The sequence below is a fragment of the Dipodomys spectabilis genome, unplaced genomic scaffold, assembly GCF_019054845.1.
Source record: "Dipodomys spectabilis isolate Male_0828 unplaced genomic scaffold, ASM1905484v1 ptg000043l, whole genome shotgun sequence".
In the NCBI taxonomy this organism is placed as follows: domain Eukaryota; kingdom Metazoa; phylum Chordata; class Mammalia; order Rodentia; family Heteromyidae; genus Dipodomys; species Dipodomys spectabilis.
The window spans coordinates 26,386,222-26,406,375 of record NW_024870720.1 but is presented as its reverse complement, the minus strand read 5'-3'; the positions used below and the strand labels follow the sequence as shown (position 1 = coordinate 26,406,375).

General features: G+C 35.2%; 1 protein-coding gene across 2 annotated transcripts; it reads right to left on the bottom strand.

Moving 5' to 3' along the window:
- Positions 1–1,559: 1,559 nt before the first annotated feature.
- On the bottom strand, positions 1,560–12,818 carry Ambn (ameloblastin). 2 transcript variants are annotated; one of them, XM_042678273.1, is made up of 11 exons: positions 12,804–12,818; positions 11,807–11,875; positions 9,974–10,039; positions 8,445–8,492; positions 7,827–7,937; positions 5,951–6,187; positions 5,493–5,531; positions 5,131–5,190; positions 4,990–5,034; positions 4,551–4,595; positions 1,560–2,307 (listed from the first exon to the last, which is right to left on the bottom strand). In XM_042678273.1, the coding sequence occupies exons 1-11, from the start codon at positions 12,816–12,818 to the stop codon at positions 1,768–1,770; spliced, it is 1,275 nt and encodes a 424-aa protein (XP_042534207.1). In that variant the 3' UTR covers positions 1,560–1,767. The 2 variants fall into 2 exon arrangements, with proteins under 2 accessions (XP_042534207.1, XP_042534208.1); XM_042678274.1 differs by having other exon boundaries at positions 5,951–6,142.
- Between the last annotated feature and the right edge of the window lie 7,336 nt (positions 12,819–20,154).

Sequence of the window (20,154 nt, the reverse complement as noted above, 5' to 3'; positions counted from 1 at the left end):
GAAGAGAAGGGGGTTATATGTAAAATATGAACAAAAAGCACAAATTCATCAGATAATGAGAATAATTCTGCTTCTCCACCATTAGTGCTGTTGTTACTGCTGAATTCTCTTTATAAAATGTATCAGAAAGAAGGAAATTGTATAATTCAGCAATTTCATCTCTGTACATCAGCTCATTCAGTTCTCATTATAACTCTGTAAATTAGACAGTAATCTCATTACAGAAGTAAAGTACAGACACCAAGATTTTCACATTTAAAATATCATGGCTGGTAAGTGTTGTCAAGGATGAAAGCTAGATCTATCTTTTTTTTTCCATAGTGTTTTTTAAGGAGACTCTTGAATGAAAAGGTTGGTCTCAGGGATTATTTGATTATTAGGTAGGAGAGCCTACCTGAGGAGAGGGAAGCAGTAAGAATGGCAACATGCTCCAAGCCTTCAGAAGATTGCCAGGTTAGGAGGAATCTCAGTGCTCTTTTTCTTTGGCTATATCCCTAAACTCTTTGACAAGGTATAGAGGAGAGTCTGAGTTCCACAGAGTCTAAGATCTGGGCTGGGCAACTTAGGAGCAGTGGAGAAAATAAAGCAAGAGACTAATTTTCAGAGATGACCAGATGTGGACTTGAAACCTTTTAATTTAGACATTTAGTTCTGATGGACATATACCTAGTCCTGGTAACAAGCAAGCATCATTTTCTTTAGCCCTTTCCCTATGTTATATTTCACAGGAATGAATTAATTCCTACATAACTCTGCTGTATTTCTTCTTCTTGGAGGAACATCTTCATTCTGGAGATTTATTTTTTATTGTGTTGTAAGAAACACTTGTTTGATCTCCCCAAACCCCTCCAGTGGTGCTTGGAGCCTTTGCTCCAGAAACAGGTGCACCTTGTGTTAGGTCTTTTCACAGAATGTGGGATGTGCAGTGTTAGTTTGAGACAATATATGTGTTGTAATTGAGTATGGCTTAGAATGGGTATTTTTGTTTTTATTGTGATTATCTGTCTACTTGCCAGTCATAGCCATTGTAATTTTTGAAGGAAAGTCCTGCATGGTTGATACCTAGCACCATGCCTTGGACTTAGGTAAATAATCAGTAAACTTTAGCTGCTAAAAATTAATGAATTATATAAAAAGAGTTAGTAAATAGCAAATAGAAAGGAGGAGTATGCTTTTCTCAACTATTTACATATATAAACAATAAGCATACGATTCCTGATGTTTTCAGTGAGAAAAATTCTTTATTTAAAATAGGCTAATTGCTTTTTCTTTTACTAGATTAAATAAAATATTTCTACACATGAGAACTTTAATCCAATATATTAAACCCAGTAATACCAGCCAGGGTTCCTCCACCAATCCTCGTTTAATAACGCTTAAATGCAATATCTTAAAATTCCTTCGTTCAAAGGAAAAAGTGGTGCCCCCTCTCCTTGATATAATAGTATCATGCTAGTAAGAGAAATTCTATTATGTCTAAGACAGCTAGGAAACAAGATTAGCAAATTCTGAGTCTTAGGCTTGCTCTAATGTTGTTAATAGGTTGTCTACATCACAGAGACAGTTGACACATTTTATTTGAATAAGAGAATGGAAGCAAGAAGGGGACCTACACTATTTCTAGCCACTTGTATTTATTAATACATGCTTAGTGCTTTTTAATGCCTTTGCTGCAGGAGGGTAATAAGTGTTTTAGCAAAAAGGTACACTATGGGGACAAAGCTAGGAAGCTTGTGCATACAGAACATAGCTGGTATATGAAGGCTGTCAGGGCTCTTGGAAACGCCAGGCATCATGTACCATCTGGGGATGGTGCATTTTGTTTCCCGGAATCAATGTTTGCTGAGTGTCTGGGGACATTGTGGTATCTATGGTAGCCTCGCCCTCACCCAAGGGTGTGGTAACATCACTACCATAGACATCATAAACTTCAGACAATTCAGGGGTCATCAGTGGATCAGTGTTTGCTGGGGTGACCCCAGGGGATCCCGGCCTTTGGCCAGCAGGGCCCCTTGCCAGACTGGGAATGTTGTCATCAGGGAAACCCAGGAGCCCTGCATGGGCACCAGATGCTATATGGGAAAGGCGAGCCGGGCCTTCTGGGTTGCCCTCGTGCAGAGGGGACCCCTGGGGCTCTTCTTCTCCCTTCTCAGGACCCTTGGTTCCTTTGGTTACAGACACTGGGGAGTCAAATTCCAGAGTAAAGTCTCCTCCTTTGGCTGTGTTGGGGCCTAGTCCTCTAAGGGTGTGCCTCAGGCCTTCAAATCCTGGGAACATAGCTCCATAGGCCATTGGGCCTCTTGCTCCCTGGAAAATAAACATTTATCAAAGATACTGTTATTACATATTGTTAATAATGCCACGTAATTATACCTGGTCAAATTTCCTGAGAAGCAATATTTAAAAAAAAAATCTGATAGAGGAAACAGAGTGTTCAGTAGATAGTTTTGTGAAAGCATACTTTTTTAGCTTTGAAATTGAATGGAGCGGATTACCTGTGCAAAGAAAGGCCATTTCTATGAAGGATAGAGGCTTTTCACCATGCTAACTTTCAGAAAGCAACAAGCAGTTGAAATGGGTACTACCATTATAAAGAAAAACCGAAATCCTTAGCAGGCTCTTACCCACGGCTCCAAATAGATGAAGCCTCAATAGAAGAGTTTTTCTTTCTCCCCTCCCTCTTTCCCTCCCTCCCCCTTCCTCACATTCCTTTTTTTTTTTTTGTCGGTCGTGGGGCTTGAACTCCGGGCCTGGGCGCTGTCCCTCAGCTCTTCAGCTCAAGGCGAGCGCTCTACCACTTGAGCTACAGCGCCACTTCCGGTTTTCTGGTGGTTTATTGGAGATCGGAGTCTCACGGTCTCTCCTGCCCAGGCTGGCTTTGAACCGCGATCCTCAGATCTCAGCCTCCTGAGTAGCTAGGATTACAGGCGTGAGCCACCAGCGCCCGGCTCTCACATTCCTTCTTTAACAAAATACAATGTAAAACTTAATTTCTCTGGGAATTAAAATATTTTATTTCTGTCGTCATGCAGAGTTTCAGAACTTACCTTGTCTCTTTTTCTACCTGTGCTACTAGAAATATGGGGACCAAAATCTGCAACCAGTTGCAAGTGAGCAGGGCTATATGACTTGTATACACATATTCTGATTCTTGCAGTTTTGGCTCATTAAAACCTGCCTTGATCTTTAAAAGTGTTTATTTTATGCTTCTTATAAATGAAGCACAAAATAAATAACTTAATATTAAAGATGGTAATTAGCACTTGCATTTTTAATTTTCAGCTATTTATGTTAGCACTATATAAATATGATACACCTTCCTTCTCTCTTTTTTTGTCTCTTTACTAACTTTCAGTTGTCCTATCGTCTCATCCAGAGATTGTACTGGGAATCTCTAATCTGGGCTATCTTTCCTGTCTTCCTTTTTCCTTCTAATAAAGTGTTCCTTTCCTGTGAATTTAACATTATCTTTATTGTATATATTTTTCCATCATTAGATTATTGAGATCATTGAGAATATTTATCTTGTCTATATATCTATGTATCTGGTACACTGAAGGCACTAAAAATGTTTAGATGTGAGTATTCTCTTAGTGATTAACATATGTGTATAATTTATTTATTCAATAAACTATATAATTAATGTCTTGTTAATTCACTGTAGTTTTTGTTTTGTGCTCTAACAGTTATAACAGGTAGAAATTTCTGAGGGGAAAAGTCAAGTTATTAGAGTTTATCTCAAATCTGAAACTTGCAAACATCCACAGGTATACTTGTAAACAAATAGTGTTATTGCTTAATACATTTTGAAGTTCATAGTAATCAAATTTCATACTTGATTAATTTTCTTTTCTCTTTGGTCTTTTAATTTTGAAGTCTGGATTACTTTGTGCCCCTGTTGAAACTTTTGGGTGGATAAATGGTTTTAAAAGGAATTGGAACTCTGAATGAACTATGTATATCTTTTTGGGTTTGAAATGTTCACAGTTCAATTATAGCTTTTGAGTGAAAGTATCTCTTCTTCTTATATATAAGGAACTGAGCAAAACACTATGCTCAAGAATGGTCATTACTTAGAAAACAGTGATTTCTAGTTGAGCATCAGTAGCTCACACCTGTAATCTTAACTATTCAGAAGGCTGAGATCTGAGGATTTGGGTTCAAAGCCAGCGTGGGGAGAGACAATCTGCCAGACTCTTATCTCCGTTTAACCACCAAAAAACTGGAAAGGGAGCTGTGGCTCGTGTGATAGAGCACTAGCCTTGAGCAAAAAATCTCAGGGACAGTAAACAAGTCCCTGAGTTCAAGTCCAGCCTGGGCACCAGAAAATTAAAAGAAATAAAAAAATTAAAAAAATAAAGAAGAGGAAGAAAAACAAAAAGAATGACTTGTGTAGGGAAGGCAATGAATCAAGCTTTTGATTTTGGAGTGAAAAAATTTGAGTCCTATGCTCCTTTGACTACTTTAATGACCAGTGTTTCTTATAGACAGTTACCTGTAAATGTTTTCCCTGGCCACTATTTTAAGAAGAGTTAGAAAATACTACTCACAGGCATTTCTTCTGAACTCATGAAGCCAAGTCTGGCAGGAGTATTCTGTTCAAAAAGAAATAGTGCATCACATTTTGAACCAGCTGCCTTCTAATATCTTCTTATCTACTCATGACAAAGTTAAAAGTCTCTTAGTATTATTCCCTAAAGCCTTAACATTAATGCTGTGTTCAGAGGCAGAAGAGAGTTGGATCATTATTGAATAAATGTAGCCTATTTAATGTCATTGTGTGTGTGTGTGTGTGTGTGTGTGTGTGTGTGTGTGTATACATGTGTGTCTTTGGCTAGAATGATTGGAATAAGAATGCCACCACCTTACTATTTTAATAGCTATAGGAATTTATTTGGAACAGCTTATGTAGGATCTGGATTTTATAATGTTAGCCATTAAAAGAATATTTAATTAAAAAAAGATACTTTTTCTATAATAGGGACTTACCAGTTGATTTGTTCCATATGACATATAAAACATTCCTGGATAAAGCTAAACAAAATAAAATAGTTATAAAAATGCATTTTCCAGAGTAAAAAACCTTATAATTAAGTTTAGGAGAAGTGAAATTTTTAAAAGAAAACTTACTGTAGATGGTTTATTGTCTGGTATTGGTGCCCGAGATATCAAACGGGCTAAATGGAACACCTTTAAGTGGTAGAAAACATAAAAAAATAATTCTCACAGGAAAATTCTCATTACAGTATCCTTTCTTTCTTTCTTTCTTTCTTAAGATAGAAGATTTTATTTTTGTATTGTCCCATTACACAAATTTCTAAGAATTACATGAAACACATTTGCAGAAAATTAGTATGAAAAATTAATATTTCAGAAGTAAATATTTCTTCATATTCGTGAATAAATGAGATAATTTAAAAATTACATTCAAATCCTTTTGACCTATAGCGATTATTTTTTTCAAGGAGCTTATCACTGAGATTTGTACTTACTGTTGGAAGTTCTTGACCAGCAAAATCCATTAGCGGCATCTATATCATAAATATTGAAGTTACCAGTCAAAAGAGACAAAACAAACTGAACATGCACTTATCTTGTTTGCAATTACAAGAAAACAATTTAAAATATATTTCTGTTTTACGTTCTTTTAGTCTTTTGAGGTATGTATAGCCCCTATTTCCTATGGAACCTCTCATCTTTGGCAACTAAGAAACCAAAGTTTAAAGTCATTAGATCTTTCAAGAACTGATCCACTATCTCCGAGAGCAAAGGACAGAAATGAGTATTTATATTTGATTACAAAATACAGCCTCAAAATAAAAGACAAATAAGCAATATGTTTGTATTTTAGGGGCCCAAGTGCTGTGATTATTTAAATATCACATGCAAATTAGTGTTCTTCCATCAGTTTACTAGATCAACCCGATTTGACCCTAGACAAACAAATCACCTCGGATGTTGGTGGCTTCTCCGATGGTGCCACCTGCTGCTGAACTGCTGGCATTTCTCCATCCTGCAAGGGCAGCTGTCCTGGGTGCATTGGAGGATGGGGACCTCCCTTCTGGACTGTGGCCTGGAAGGCGGTTGAAGCAGTGGGCTGGAGGAAGGGTTTCATTCCTGGCTGTTGAGGATGCAGGGGTGGCTGTGATGGGAGAGGTGGGGGATGCACAGGCAAAGAATATTCATACTGTAGAGAAATTTGAAAAGAGTGTCAGGAAAGGATAGTTTATTGAACTATGGTGACTAGAATTTCTACAGCCAAAGGGCTTTGGATGCTTTTTATTTGGAAAGAAGATAAGGAGAATTGTTTGGAAACAGAGTTTACACAGGTGGCAGAGTCAATGGTATTGGAGAAAGTTTCGTGTGTGTTTGTCCCTTCACGTCCTTAAGAACATTATTTCTTGGAAAGACGGAAAGCTATATACCTTAACTTTCTGGTAGAATGAGTTATTTCCTTTATTGGGTTACCATGACTACCTGTATGTATGTTTGTTTTTCCCCTTCAGGGGATTATAAGTATTTGTAATAAATATCTGTTCTCTGCTCAACGGAGGGAGATTACTGTATTTTTATAGATCTTGTATTTTGACCTAATTAACAGACTTCTTAAAAATGTCTGGCACAGAGTGAGTACTTAATACTAATTTAGTTATTAATGAAAAGTTAAAAGGGGAGTCAAATAAAATACCAATCAAATTCCTTCTGCATTGAGTCCAGTTTGAAGGCAATTGCCACTACCATAATTTATTATCTTATTCAATGAGACCTGGTGATGCTCTTGTTATGGAAGAGCATCTATAATTAAAAGTTTGTGTTTGGCTTTTTGCCTATTTTAGAAATTACTTCTGGAAAATGGCTCTGAATTGTTTGTAACTACAAACTCCCCAAATAAAAATGGGAATCCCAGTATGATTTGGTTCTGCTTTGCCCTTTCAACTATTGCACATATCTATATTTTCATGTGGAATTGGTTACTTCTGTCTTACAACTGAGTACCTTGGAATATGTTGTTCTTTTCTCTAATCAGATTTGAAATTTACTGAGCCTCACAGCCCTTATAAACTGTTTTTACTTTCACTCCCAAATTACAGTTTTGTTAATGTATTTATTTGGCACCTAATATATAATGGTTAACATTGATACTGATTTCTAAAGGGTTCATGGTATTTGTGTGTGTGTGTGTGTGTGTGTGTGTGTGTGTGTATGTGTGTGTGTGTATATGTGCCAACCATAGGGCTTGAATTCAGGGCCTGGGCACTGTCTCTGAGTTCCCCGCCCCCCCCCCCCCCTCAGAGCTCTACCACTTGAGCCACAGTTCCACTTTGAGTTTTTTGGTGGTTAATTGGAGATAATAGTCTCACAGACTTCCCTGTTAGGCTGGCTTTGAATTGTGATTCTCAGATTTTAGCTTTCTGAGTAGCTAGGATTACAGGTGTGAGACACTGGCATATAGCTGTGGTTTTGGTATTTTAACCAGATTCCTACCATCATTTGAAATTCGCCTTTGAATAACTTGGGCAATTTTGTTTAAAATGAAAATGGTTCAGAATACAATCTATTTTTATTTTTGAAGACTGTTTACGGTAATTGCTAATACCTTCAACAAATCTCTTATATTTTGGAGGCCATATTTTTCTATTTGAAATAAATATGAGAGTGAAATTTTTAATTTTTTCCTAAGAATAGTATAGGATTTTATTTATTTGGCTTTAGGATAATTTTTGTTAAACACTAGTTCTTTACTGCGGCTAGATATACATTGAAGAAAGCAAGTGAAGAAAGATTTAGAGCTTGAAGTTTTAAACAAATAGATGAAATTAACTTACCTGTTGAGTTTCGTGTTCCCCTGGTCTCATCCACGGGAAAGAGGCAGGTGGTGGGAGGAGACCATGCAACCACAAAGAATTGAGTGCTTTTCCAAAGCCAAATCTAGAATACTGCAGACATGGAGGAGACAATGAACACGTTTATATTTCAACATATACTGTGAACTTAAAGATTAAAAATGATGCTGTTTAATGTAAAATAGACTGGTTCTGACTGTAATACTCATATAAACTTGTTTGAAATTTATCTCTTTAAGACATGTGCTTTGGGCCATTTATTAAAATTGATAGTGTAAGAAAGGATATTTTAAAAATTTGACTAAAGAAAATTCAGTATTGGTTTTCATTTTTGTTTTTATTTTTTTGAGACAGAGTAATCCAAATGAAATCATTATGGACCTCAGACTCACAATCCTCCTGTATCAGCCTCCTGAATGAAGACCATTACTGTTATTATTTCCTTTGTTAGTATGCTTTATTTTGTTTTAAGCTACCTCAGTTATTTATTCTTTCAGTATTTAGTATCTTGTGTATTTATCAATTTTATGATTTATGGTGTTGCTGATATCACAGCCACCACCATTTACATTTGTAATAAGTATTTGAAAATATAATTACCTGAGAAAGTGCATTTAATCCTTGCAAACTCCCCAACTGTCTCATTGTCTGTCAAGAAAAAAAGGCTACATATTAGTATTTGTGACACATACTACCTGTCATTTTGACTCACTGATTTCTCATGAAATTAAACATTATCAACACAAAGTTGGGGTGGGTCAATTTGTATAAAACAAAATTATTTCTGAAGATACAACTTTGTAGACACAAATCATCTCTGAAAGATACAACTGTAAGTATGGATTTGCCATTGTTATTATTCTATTAAAGCAATGATCTTGCTTTTATCACTAATTAGAAAAGAAAAATTATTAGTTAAGTGCGAGTTGCATTGAAACATGGGAAATAGTTCATTAAGCTGGAATATATGTGAACTTATGAAAATATTGCTATTTTTTACCCTCTTCAATTACTTTATGTCTTATAAACTCATCCTGAAGAGGAATTTGGAAGAGCATGCAAACAAATCAGCCCTCACCATTTTACCCCAAATAAAAAAAAGACTTCAAAATAATAAATACACAAACACTGGAAGAAATGATATCTGGATAGTTTGTGAAGTGTGTAACTACTGCTACAGAAGGCCAGTTTCACATTTTTTTAATGGAAAGGGATTTAGAGTGCTTTGGATTTAGTTTAAGCTAGAAAGTAAAGGCACAGAAAGCAAAATAAAACACATCTCAGTAAAATTAGCCTACACATGAAATTAACATCTTGAACATATATACACTGCCTTAAGGTTGTCATGCTACAAGGAAACTTTACAAGACCTTGTGAAAATTGTGATATTTATGATCTTGTATTTCTCTCAAATTTTAATTGATACTGTGAAAAATTTCTATTTTTGCTTTAGCTTTTGAAAGAGAACTTATGAGAACTGCATTAAAATTAATACAGAGTATATAGTATATATATATTATAATATATATACAATGTTAATGCATTTTATAGACTTCTGATGAACAAATTTTTTTTTTTGGGGTCCAGTCGTGGGGCTTGAACTCTGGGCCTGGGTGCTGTCCCTCAGCTCTTCAGCTCAAGGCTAGCGCTCTACCACTTGAGCCTCAGCGCCACTTCGGGCTTTCTTTCTTTTTGCTTATGTGGTGCTGAGGAATCGAACCCAGGGCCTCAGGCATGCAAGGCAAGCGCTCTACCACTGAGCCACCTTCCCAACCCCTGATGAGCAAATTTTTACAGATACATTTTCTTTTTATTATTTTTAGATAAATTTATTTTATCATGTAAAACATGACAACAGAGCTTTTATGAAATACTTGTGACTATCTAGCAAGATGTTTTAATGTAGAAACTCGTTGATGTGTATATATGATATATACTGAATATTGAATATTAATATTACTTTGATTTTATATGTAAATGATGCTCTAAAAAGTAAAACAACTGAGAGTTTAAAGTTGGAGTAAAACTATAAGTTTAAATGCCAGTAAATGTTGTTAACGTCTTTAGAACTGACCATAAATTTCTTGTTAAGTGTAAAGGTAATATACAAAAATTCTAGTAATACATACCTCAAGGCTCAAACTAGCCATTCCTGGTGGTGCCATACCCTGTGTCCCAGGCTGCTGAGGAAATGCCTAAATAGAAATAAAAATAATTTTGAGCACCCTTCTTAGGGAACTTTCTTTTTTTTGGGGGGGGGGGTCCAGTCATGGGGCCTGAACTCTGGGCCTGGGTGCTGTCCCTCAGCTCTTCAGCTCAAGGCTAGTGCTCTACAACTTGAGCCACAGCGCCACTTCCAGCTTTTTTCTTATGTGGTGCTGAGGAATCAAACCCAGGGCCTCATGCATGCAAGGCAAGTGCTCTACCACTGAGCCACCTTCCCAGCCCCATAGGGAACTTTCTTAACTCTGGGAATAGAAAGTTACCCCAGTACATAGAGCTGGTGCAGAGGCCACCATTTTAATTTATAATGGGAATAACTTGATCTTTTGGATAGACTGAAGAATTTCAGTTATTTGGAAAAATTATTATATTTAATAATTTCGTTCCCCCATGAGCTATCTATCTTTAGAATGCATCTTAATGTTACATTGTTTTAAAAGCAAAATTTAGGATAGTTTAAAGTGGAACATAATGAGCAATAAATTAACAAAATATAAAACTAATATTATTTGATATTCTTAAAAATGTTCACATAGAAATCTGAATCTCATGAGCTTTCTGCAAACCCATATGCTTTTGATTTATGCATGTGTTTTGGGAACATGGCCTTGAGAAAATCATGTGCAAAACTCAACTTGCCTTCCATTCAAAAGGCTTCAACAAGTCCTCTATCATGCTTATGTATCTGATTGTTGATATATTTTAAGATTATACCTAAGATATTTTCCTTAAGTAAAATGTGTGTGAGCACTAACTACTATACTGTTATACTTAATGTAGCCACTAAAAAGCTATTAAAAATGTAACTATATTTATTGTTAGCTTTTTAAAATTTTAAGGTATTTCCCTTTCTAAAGAATTCTTATTTCACTTACTAATAAGCACAAATAGCAGTGAATAAAAGGAGAATGAAAGTAAGTAGGAGGTAGAATAAAATTGGATTTTTATTTTCATAGTGTTGAGGATCAAACACGGGGCCATGGGTATGCCAAGCAAGAAGCAAGTTCTCTACCACTGAGCTCCATCCCTAGGCCTGTTTTTTTTTTTTCCTAGAGAAAAAGTCTTGTCATGTAGATATGAAATGATGTTTACAGAACTGTATAATATTGGCTGGAATAGTTCAGTACTCAAAGGATTGAATTTGAAGGTGATATATACTTTTGATATATGAGATATATCCTTTGGATATGTGATAAAATCATCACATGTGAGACTCATTGTCCTGACATGTTTTGGTGTGAGAAGTTTTAACCTTAAGTCACACAGTTGCTATAAAGTAAATTTATTCTTTGTTAGTTTTGACTGGAATTATCTAGCTTAGTTTTGAAACCATAGTAATCTGACTAATAATTTCCTTATTAAAACAAAATCCATTTTTTCAGAGAAATTTCCCTTTTCTATTCTGATTTCATAATCATAGCAAGGAAATGATAATAAAATTATGCCATGACATTGTGGAAACCATCTAAATCTTTTGACTTTAAAAAAAAGGTGAAATAAGACTTAGAAGCTGTCTTTTGGATATTTTAAATATTGTTTGGAATAGATAAATTATATATTTGACTTCCTACTTTTTGATAGTAAGGCAAGCATCTAGGCTACTATGACTTGTGATTCAATAGAACTATACTACTCCTTAAATTAAATGAGTCACAGCACAGGTGCTCTATCCCTTCAGGACTGCTTGGTGCCCAACAATCAGAAGCCCCTCTAGGGTACCGTTTGGAAGCTAGACTTACCGGCACTGCAAAACTCATTTTCAAGAGGCACAGGAACAATATCAGGTCCTTCATTTTGAAAAGTGGAATCTAAAACACAATTGGGTTTTAAATCAGATGAATTTTTTACTTCAGAATAGTGAAAAGACGTTTTACAAAATAAGTATCTTTGTTCGAAAATGATCAGGCTTAAAAAAAAAAACACATCACCAAATATTGCTGAACAACTGGTTTGTATTCAGAAGATCCTTGGAATGAATTGACAATTAAGTAGAGAAGACCTAAGCACTTTTCAATGGACCTACAATCTAAATAAATAATTTGGGAAAATCTCTACGGATATTCTTTAAATGTTGTTATTTCCTAAGATGAATTATGAAGTTAAAAAAATATTCCTCCACTCGGTGAAATAATGAAGTACAATTCACAGAAGTTTGTATTTTAACTTATGGGAAAAATTTTGACATGCACTTGAATGTAATGTAACCAATAATCATTCACAACAAACCTTTATTTGTGTATATATGTATAAATATACATATATATACATTTAATAGGTTATTTATATAGCTATTCCAAAATTATATTTTCTCAAATTAGAGTAAATAAAATATTTTAATTTCCCTCGATATTTGTGGAAAATATGCCCCAAATTTAATTTCCATACTAAAATAAATTATGTTTTTAAATTTATTCTATACGTTCAAAATACTCTTAACTCTTACATAGAGATCTGACTAGGAAAGACATATGCTTATCTTTTAATAGTTTTCAAAAGTTAGACACTGTCAATAATCATGAATCCTTTAAAAAGATATATATAAAAGTTTATTTTTATTTTTTTGCTTAGCTTGATGGGTATTAGTCATGACTTTTCTGGAACATTCTAATGGATTACAATAAGCTATTATGTAGCATCTGGTTACAAATAAAGATAAATCTTCTTTATAAAGACTGCCTGAAGACAGGAAAAAAGATTTTACAGGAAATATATGGAAATCATAAAATCACATTTTACCTTAGATGCTGACATTCACTGTGTTCTCTGGGCCTGGTGATGCCAATAAAGATAGTTCTAAGAAAAGCAGATTAAATTTTTTTCTGGACTGTACCTGGGACTCACTCTGTACCTCTCATTCGGAGAAGATCAGAAACCTTTATTTAAAGTGCCAATCCACCAATCAAAGTGAAGCAAAATGGAGGAAAAAAAATCTCTGCTCCTGCAATTAGTCCACACCCTTTTATTTCATGCAAGGACATTGGCCCTGAAGGGTCTCATTATTTTTAATTGTAAGTCAGCCCCTGTGTTTATTCAGAGAACTCGATTGCAGGGAAGACAGTAAAGGGATATAGGTTCTGAAAATAATCATTTTGGGGAGCGGTGGGGGGATATATGTAAAATACATGCAAAGCAAGCCATTATTTGTTTTGTTTATTTGTAGATAAAGCTAGTGACCCAATGCCAGCAGACTCAGGATTTTCCTCCCCTTCTTGATTGTGATAAAACTACTTCTTTCCTTTTCTCCAGGGAAAACACACACACACACACACACACACACACACACACACACACACACAAATTCTACAGTGAAACACCAAAATTTTCCTGGACTTTTAAGAGACTATGAACACATTAGATGAACAATAAAGATGTTGTGATATTTTTCCTTCAGAATTTGCTAGGTATTTTTGGATCTGAGCATCATTAATTAGAGATAGTCAAGCTTTTACAAGGAATTTCATTTGGACTCTTTATACGAATCAGTTGGGATAAACCTATTACTCACATTCTTTGTATGCAAAAAAGGCAAAATTCAGAACAGTCTCCATGAACCAAACAAATCAATGAGTAGAACTCTTACTTCAGCATTTAATAGTTGCTATTGTGTTTTCCTATTTTTAGATCAGGCACTCAGCCCGACTACTAAGGTACATTTGGGTTACTTAATTGAATCTTATGGATGGATTTTTTTTGTCTACATGAACAGATAAGAATGTCTTATACATGGATACATCAATTGCTTTTGTTATTTCTCTGCCCCTCTAAGTCTTCCCAAGGGTATGATTTCGAATATGGAGTAAGCATTTAAGATTAGTTTTTGAAGAAGGGATGACTCAGTACAGTCTTCAGGGAAGTAGAGATCTTTTCAATTACAGGGAGATTTGAGGAAGCCAGTATTTTGGATGAAAGTCATCACCATGCCTAAACACAGGCCTAGTAGCTTCAAATAATGTTACCTAAGTAGGAATCCCTGAAAAAAAACTCTTCCTCCCACGGGTAATAGAATTATTTTAGGAAGCAAAGAAACAATGTCAATGTGTTTTGCAAAATTTTATTCTCTCCTGTTCTACTTATGGTGCTTGATCAAGCCTCTCAATTTGTCTGGACCCCATTTTCTTTCTCTATATGGATTTTTAAAAAATTAACACAGGCTTGTCTTGAAGATGGCAAAGAATAGATTCTCAGTAAATGAGTTAATTGTCCTTCTTGTGGGAGAAATGTTATAAACCTGGAGCCCTAAGGACACCATAGTGTGTGTATGTGTTTCTGTGTGTCTGTGGTGTGTGTGTGTGTGTGTGTGTGTGTGTGTGTACATTGGGGAGGGGGGGAGGTGTATTACAGTTAGCTCCATGAACTCCATGAAGGTAGAGCAAAACCCCATGAAAGGAATTTGCTTTGTATTGATGGTGATGCTGAATCCATGGCATTGACCTTCCCAGTTGATGACTCAACTGGCAAATGTTACGTGTAAGTGTGTCTCACAGTTTTCTTTTCTCATGTCATGCAATAATGATGTTTAGTGTGAGTCATATGTTCTGCTTTGCTGTTAAGCCAAAAACAAAGCATTTCATAGTGACTATAGTTCCTTCCTGTTTTTAAATCCTTTCACATTTATGGATTATTTTTTTCTCAGATGTTTGTCTGACATTTTTTCCCCTCCACTATCCTGCTTACCAGCACCAAACATTTTCCAGAAGTATTACTTTTGGCAACTCACTACCAAATGCATAACTTTTTAAATCCCTAAGACTATCATGTAAAATTCCCCTTCTATAATTGCATAGAGAACTGAACATTTGCTTCCACTTTGCCAATATAACCTACTACTTTATATGTGGTACTGTGCATTGATAATAGTAATAATGATTATTCTAATTGCTTGTAATTGGTTTCATGTATATAATTGGTTTCGTATATAATACATAATAGTCTAATGATATATAATATGTTATATATTTATTTATAAATATATTTATAAGTAACATAATATATACTTATGAATATAAATATATATTTGCTATGTCCCTAGTAAATTACTTGAAACATATTTTAGTTACAAACAAATTAGAAATTAGTGTAAGTAAAAACCACGATCCTCCCCCTTTGTACTTTGTGAGTAGCTAAGATTATAGGTGTGAGCCACACTCCTAGCTATTTATAATTTTAATAAGTTTTTATTCGCCCAGTTGTGTACATTCAGATAAAGGGCATTGATCATATTTACATTCCTCTCATTACTGTCTTCTTTTGTTTTATCCCTCCGATAGGCTTTAGTCCCCATGAATTCTTGTTTTATATTGATGCCAACTTCCTTTAGGTCTAGATTCTATATATGAGAGAAAAATGTGGTATTTATCTTTCTGAATCTGGTACTTTTTTTTAACATGATGATCTGTAGGTCCATCATTTTCCTATATATACTTTTAAGTCTTATCTATGGCTGAATAATATTCCACTGTGTATATGCACCATGCTTTCTTCACCTAGTTATTTGTTGATGGGCACATAGGCTGACTCCTCAATGTGGCTATTGTGAATACTGTTACTATAAATATGAGTATGTGCAGATGCCTCTATTGTATGCAGAATAATATTCTTGTGGATAAATGCCCAGAAATAGGTATAGCAAGGTGATTCTATTTTGAGTTTTATGAGATATCTCCACACTGATTCTCATTAGCATTTGTTGTTGTCTTGATTATGGCTATTCTGATTGGAGTGAGATGGAATTAAGTGTAGTTTTGATTTGCATTTCTTTGATAGCCAAGGATATTGAACACTTTTTATGTTCTTATCTGCCATTTGTATTTCTTTTGAAGACTGTCTAATTCATTTTGTTCATTTGGTGTTTAAATGTCCAGATCTTTACATAGTCTAGATATTATTAATCCTTTGATGAATAGTTGGCAAAGATTTTTCCTTTTTGTACACTCTCTCTTCATTCTGGCAATAACATCCTTTGGTATGTAGAAGCTGTTTAAATTTGATATAGTCTCATTTGTCATGTTTTTTTTTGAGTGCTCTGAACTCAGAGTCTCCTTCCCTTCAACGCCCCCCACCCCCAGCAGTCCTGAGATTTGAATGTTTGAACTCTGGGGTCCAGGTACTGTCCCTGAGCTTTTTTTTGTTCAAGGCTCGCACTCTACCACTTGAGACACAGCTTTTGGAAGCCTAATTGGAGATATACATCTCACAGACTTTTGTGTTGAACCACGAAACTCAAATCTCAGCATCCTGAGTAGTTAGGATTACAGGAGTGAGAAATTAGTACCTGGCTGAACTCAGTCAGGGTCTTGAACTTGCTGGCAGGTGTACAACCACTTGAACCACATCTCTAGTATATTTTTCAAATATGGTATCATTGTGGTTTTTTCATTTATGCTTCCCACATAGTTGGGATAACAATCATGAAAAACAACCTAACCAGCTTTTTATTGATTGAGATAGAGTCTCTCAGCCTTTTTGCTTTGAATGTCCTTGAACCTTGATGTTTCGGATCTCAGCCTTTAAAGTAGCTATGATTATAGGCATGAAACACTGTATCTAGCTTGTTAATTCTTATTCTTATTTCCTCAGCAATTGGTGTCCTATTCAGAAAGGTACTTATTTAAGTCTTTTCTCTGTCTTCTTGTAGTTTCAAAGTTCAGGTCTTTAGTAATGTCTTTGATCCATTTTGAATTGATTTTACTACAAGAATGACAAATAACCTGATTTCAATGTTCTATATGGGAATATCCAGTTTTCCATATATCATTTATTGAAGAGATATTTTTTTCCTTATTTGTAAAAAAAATCAGATTGATGTAGTTGTTGGGTTTCTTTCTGGGTCTTTATTCTATTTTATTGCTTTATGTGTCTTTTTTGTGTACATGCTATGTAGTATAATTAAAATCAGGTATTATGATACCTGAAATGTTCTTTGTGATCAGTATTATTATTATTTTTGTATGTTTTTATTGTAAAAATACTGCAAGAGGGGTTACAGTTACATGAGCAAAGTAATGAGTACATTTCCTATCGAGCATTGTTGCCTCCTCCTTTGTTTTTCCCCTCCATCCCTTCCCTCCCCCCTCCACAACTACTCCCCATCCCAACCGAAGTTGTAAAGTTTGTTTTCAACATAGTGTCTTGTACATCTCATTGTTGCAATGGATCAACCTGTATCCTATTTAAGCATTTTGTTTTTTCCCTTCCCCTCCCCAAATTAGAGAAGTGTATATACAAGATGCAGGGTACTGATTCAAATACAGTAAAATCAGGGGTTATACCATGGGGGAGGAACGTACAAAGAAACAAAAAAAGATCACATAGCACATTATAAATACATTAGAAGCAATAGCAAGAAGAAAAACATATTTGTGTACTTATCTTGGGGTTAATTTCACTTAACATCATCTTTTTTATTGTGAAAATACTGTACAGAGGGGTTACAATTACATGGGCAAGATAATGAGTACATTTCTTTTTTTTTTTGTTTTTTTTTGTTTTTTTTTTGGGTCCGGTCGTGGAGCCTGAACTCTGGGCCTGGGCGCTGTCCCTCAGCTCTTCAGCTCAAGGCTAGCACTCTACCACTTGAGCGCCACTTCCGGCTTTTTGTTTTTGCTTATGTGGTGCTGAGGAATTGAACCCAGGGCCTCAGATATGCAAGGCAAATGCTCTACCACTGAGCCACCTTCCCAGCCCATGAGTACATTTCTTATCAAGCATTGTTGCCTCCTCCTTTGTTAACATCATCTTATATGGTCATATGATCATAGCTTTTGACCTTTTCTGCTTGTCCTAGACATGTACTGGTTATTGCAAATAAGGGAAACCATGGGACCTATGTTTCTTTGGGCCTAGCTTACTTCACTTAATATAATTTTTTCCAAGTCTTTCCATTTCCTAACAAATGGGGCGATGTCATTCTTTCTGATGGAGGCATAGAATTTCTGCATACACACACACACACACACACACACACACACACCAAATTTTCTTTGTGATCAGTATTATTTTGGCAATTCAGGGTCTTTTATATTTTCAAATAGATTTTGGGATTGATTATTCTATTTCTGTGAAAGATGACATTGTGATCAATATTATTTTGGGTATTCAGAATCATTATTTATTTATTCCAGTCCTGGGTCTTGACCTGTGGGCCTGGGTACTGTCCCTAAGCTCCTTTTGCTCAAGGCTAGCACTTTACCACTTGAGCCCTAGCACCAGTTCTGGATTTTTCTGTTTATGTGGTACTGAACCCAGAGCTTCATACATGCTATGCAAGCACTCTACCTTTAAGCCATAGGACCTTTTATATTTTCAAATAGATTTTAGGATTGGTTTTTCTATTTCTGTAAAAAATGACATTGTAATTTTGATAGGTATTTCTTTTTATGGTATCAATTTTGCCAATTATGAACATGAAAAGTCTTTCCAGCTTCTACTATTTTTTTCAACTTTCATAGTCTTTCTTGCAGACTATAGTATATGCTTATCATTATGGTTAGGTTTATTCCTGAGGTTTTATTTTTTAAGGCTACTGTAAATGGTATTTTTTCCTGATTACATTCCTAGCATGTTAATTATTGGTATACAGAAAAGTTACTGATTTTTGTGTTGATTTATTTATCCTGGTAATTCCCAAAAATATTTGTCAAACCTATGATTGTTTTTGTGTGTGGAGTCTTTAGGATATTTTATGTACAGGTAGGATCATATGGCTGCAAGTAGGGGTAATTTGACTTCCTCATTTCTTATTTGTATTCCTAAGTCTTTCTAGGAGAAAATAAGCTAGGAGCTTATTGGACTAAAAATTGAAGAACATAGAATAAGTGGAAAAAGTAGATGTACTTGTCTTGCTTCTGACTTTGGAAGGAGTGATTTCAGTTTTTCCCTGTTTCATGTGATATTGGCTATAAATTTATCCTATAAAATGTATATTTTATTGAGGTATGTTCCTTCAATTGCTAGTTTTCTTAGGGCCTTTATCATTACTTTGTCAAAGGCCTTTTCTTTCTTTCATCTATTAGGATGATTATGTGATTTTTGCCCTCTATTGTTTATGTGTTATATAGTGTTTACTGATTTGTGTCTGTTTACCCATCTATTAATGAATGAAAATAAAATGATAATAATGTATGATTTTTTCGAATTCAGTTTGCAAGTATTTGCTTATTGAAAAATTTTGCATCTGTATTCATCAAGATAATTGGAATATATAATTGATTGTGTCCTTTTCTAGTTTTGATATCAGAGTAGTACTAGCCTTGTGGAACCAGTTGGTAGCATTTTCCCCTTCCAATTGAGGTTCTGATCTCAGGGTCTTGTGATGGCTAGGAAATCACTCTACTACACTAGATAGACTCCTAGACCTTTTAAATTAATTTATTTTTCAAATAGGATATCGTGTTTATGCCCTGGATGACCAGAACTACATCCCATTCTATTTTGATAGTATTTATTGTGGGTAGGCATTAGTTTGAGTCTTTTTATATATGTTAATGCCATACTTCCTGGTAGCTGTGATTATGAAAGTATTCCACTGTATCCAACTAGCAGCATGTTTTAATACGTATGAAATATGTTAATTATAGGCATCAGGCTATAGCAGCTCTATAGCTCTGCAGATGAATGATGGACTCCATTTGTTCTTCACTGTAAACAAATTCTTCATTTTTCTTTTATTTCATGTCCTGACAGTCACCATTTCATTCTCTGTTTCAGTGTATTTGACAGTTTTAGATAACTCACATGTGAAATCATGTAGTATTTGACCACATGTAATTGATTTAGTTGGCATAATGTCTTTTAGTCTCATTTATGTAGTTGTATAGAATAATATAGCAGGGCTGGGAAGGTGGCTCAGTGGTAGAGCGCTTGCTTTGCATGCCTGAGGCCCTGGGTTCAATTCCTCAGCACCACATAAGCAAAAAGAAAAAAGCCGGAAGTGGCGCTGTGGCTCAAGTGGTAGAGCACTAGCCTTGAGCTGAAGAGCTGAGGGACAGCGCCCAGGCCCAGAGTTCAGGCCCCACGACTGGACCCCCCCAAAAAATTGTGGATAAAATAATATAGCAATATAGCACTATATTTATATACCATATTTTTA

What these genes read in the sequence shown, in the direction of transcription:
- Ambn (XM_042678273.1), bottom strand. An exon ending in TGGCTAGTTTGAGCCTTGAG is followed by an intron (nt 8,493 to 9,973) that starts GTATGTATTACT and finishes TTTTCTTGACAG; the next exon opens with ACAATGAGACAGTTGGGGAG. An exon ending in GATTAAATGCACTTTCTCAG is followed by an intron (nt 7,938 to 8,444) that starts GTAATTATATTT and finishes CCATGTCTGCAG; the next exon opens with TATTCTAGATTTGGCTTTGG.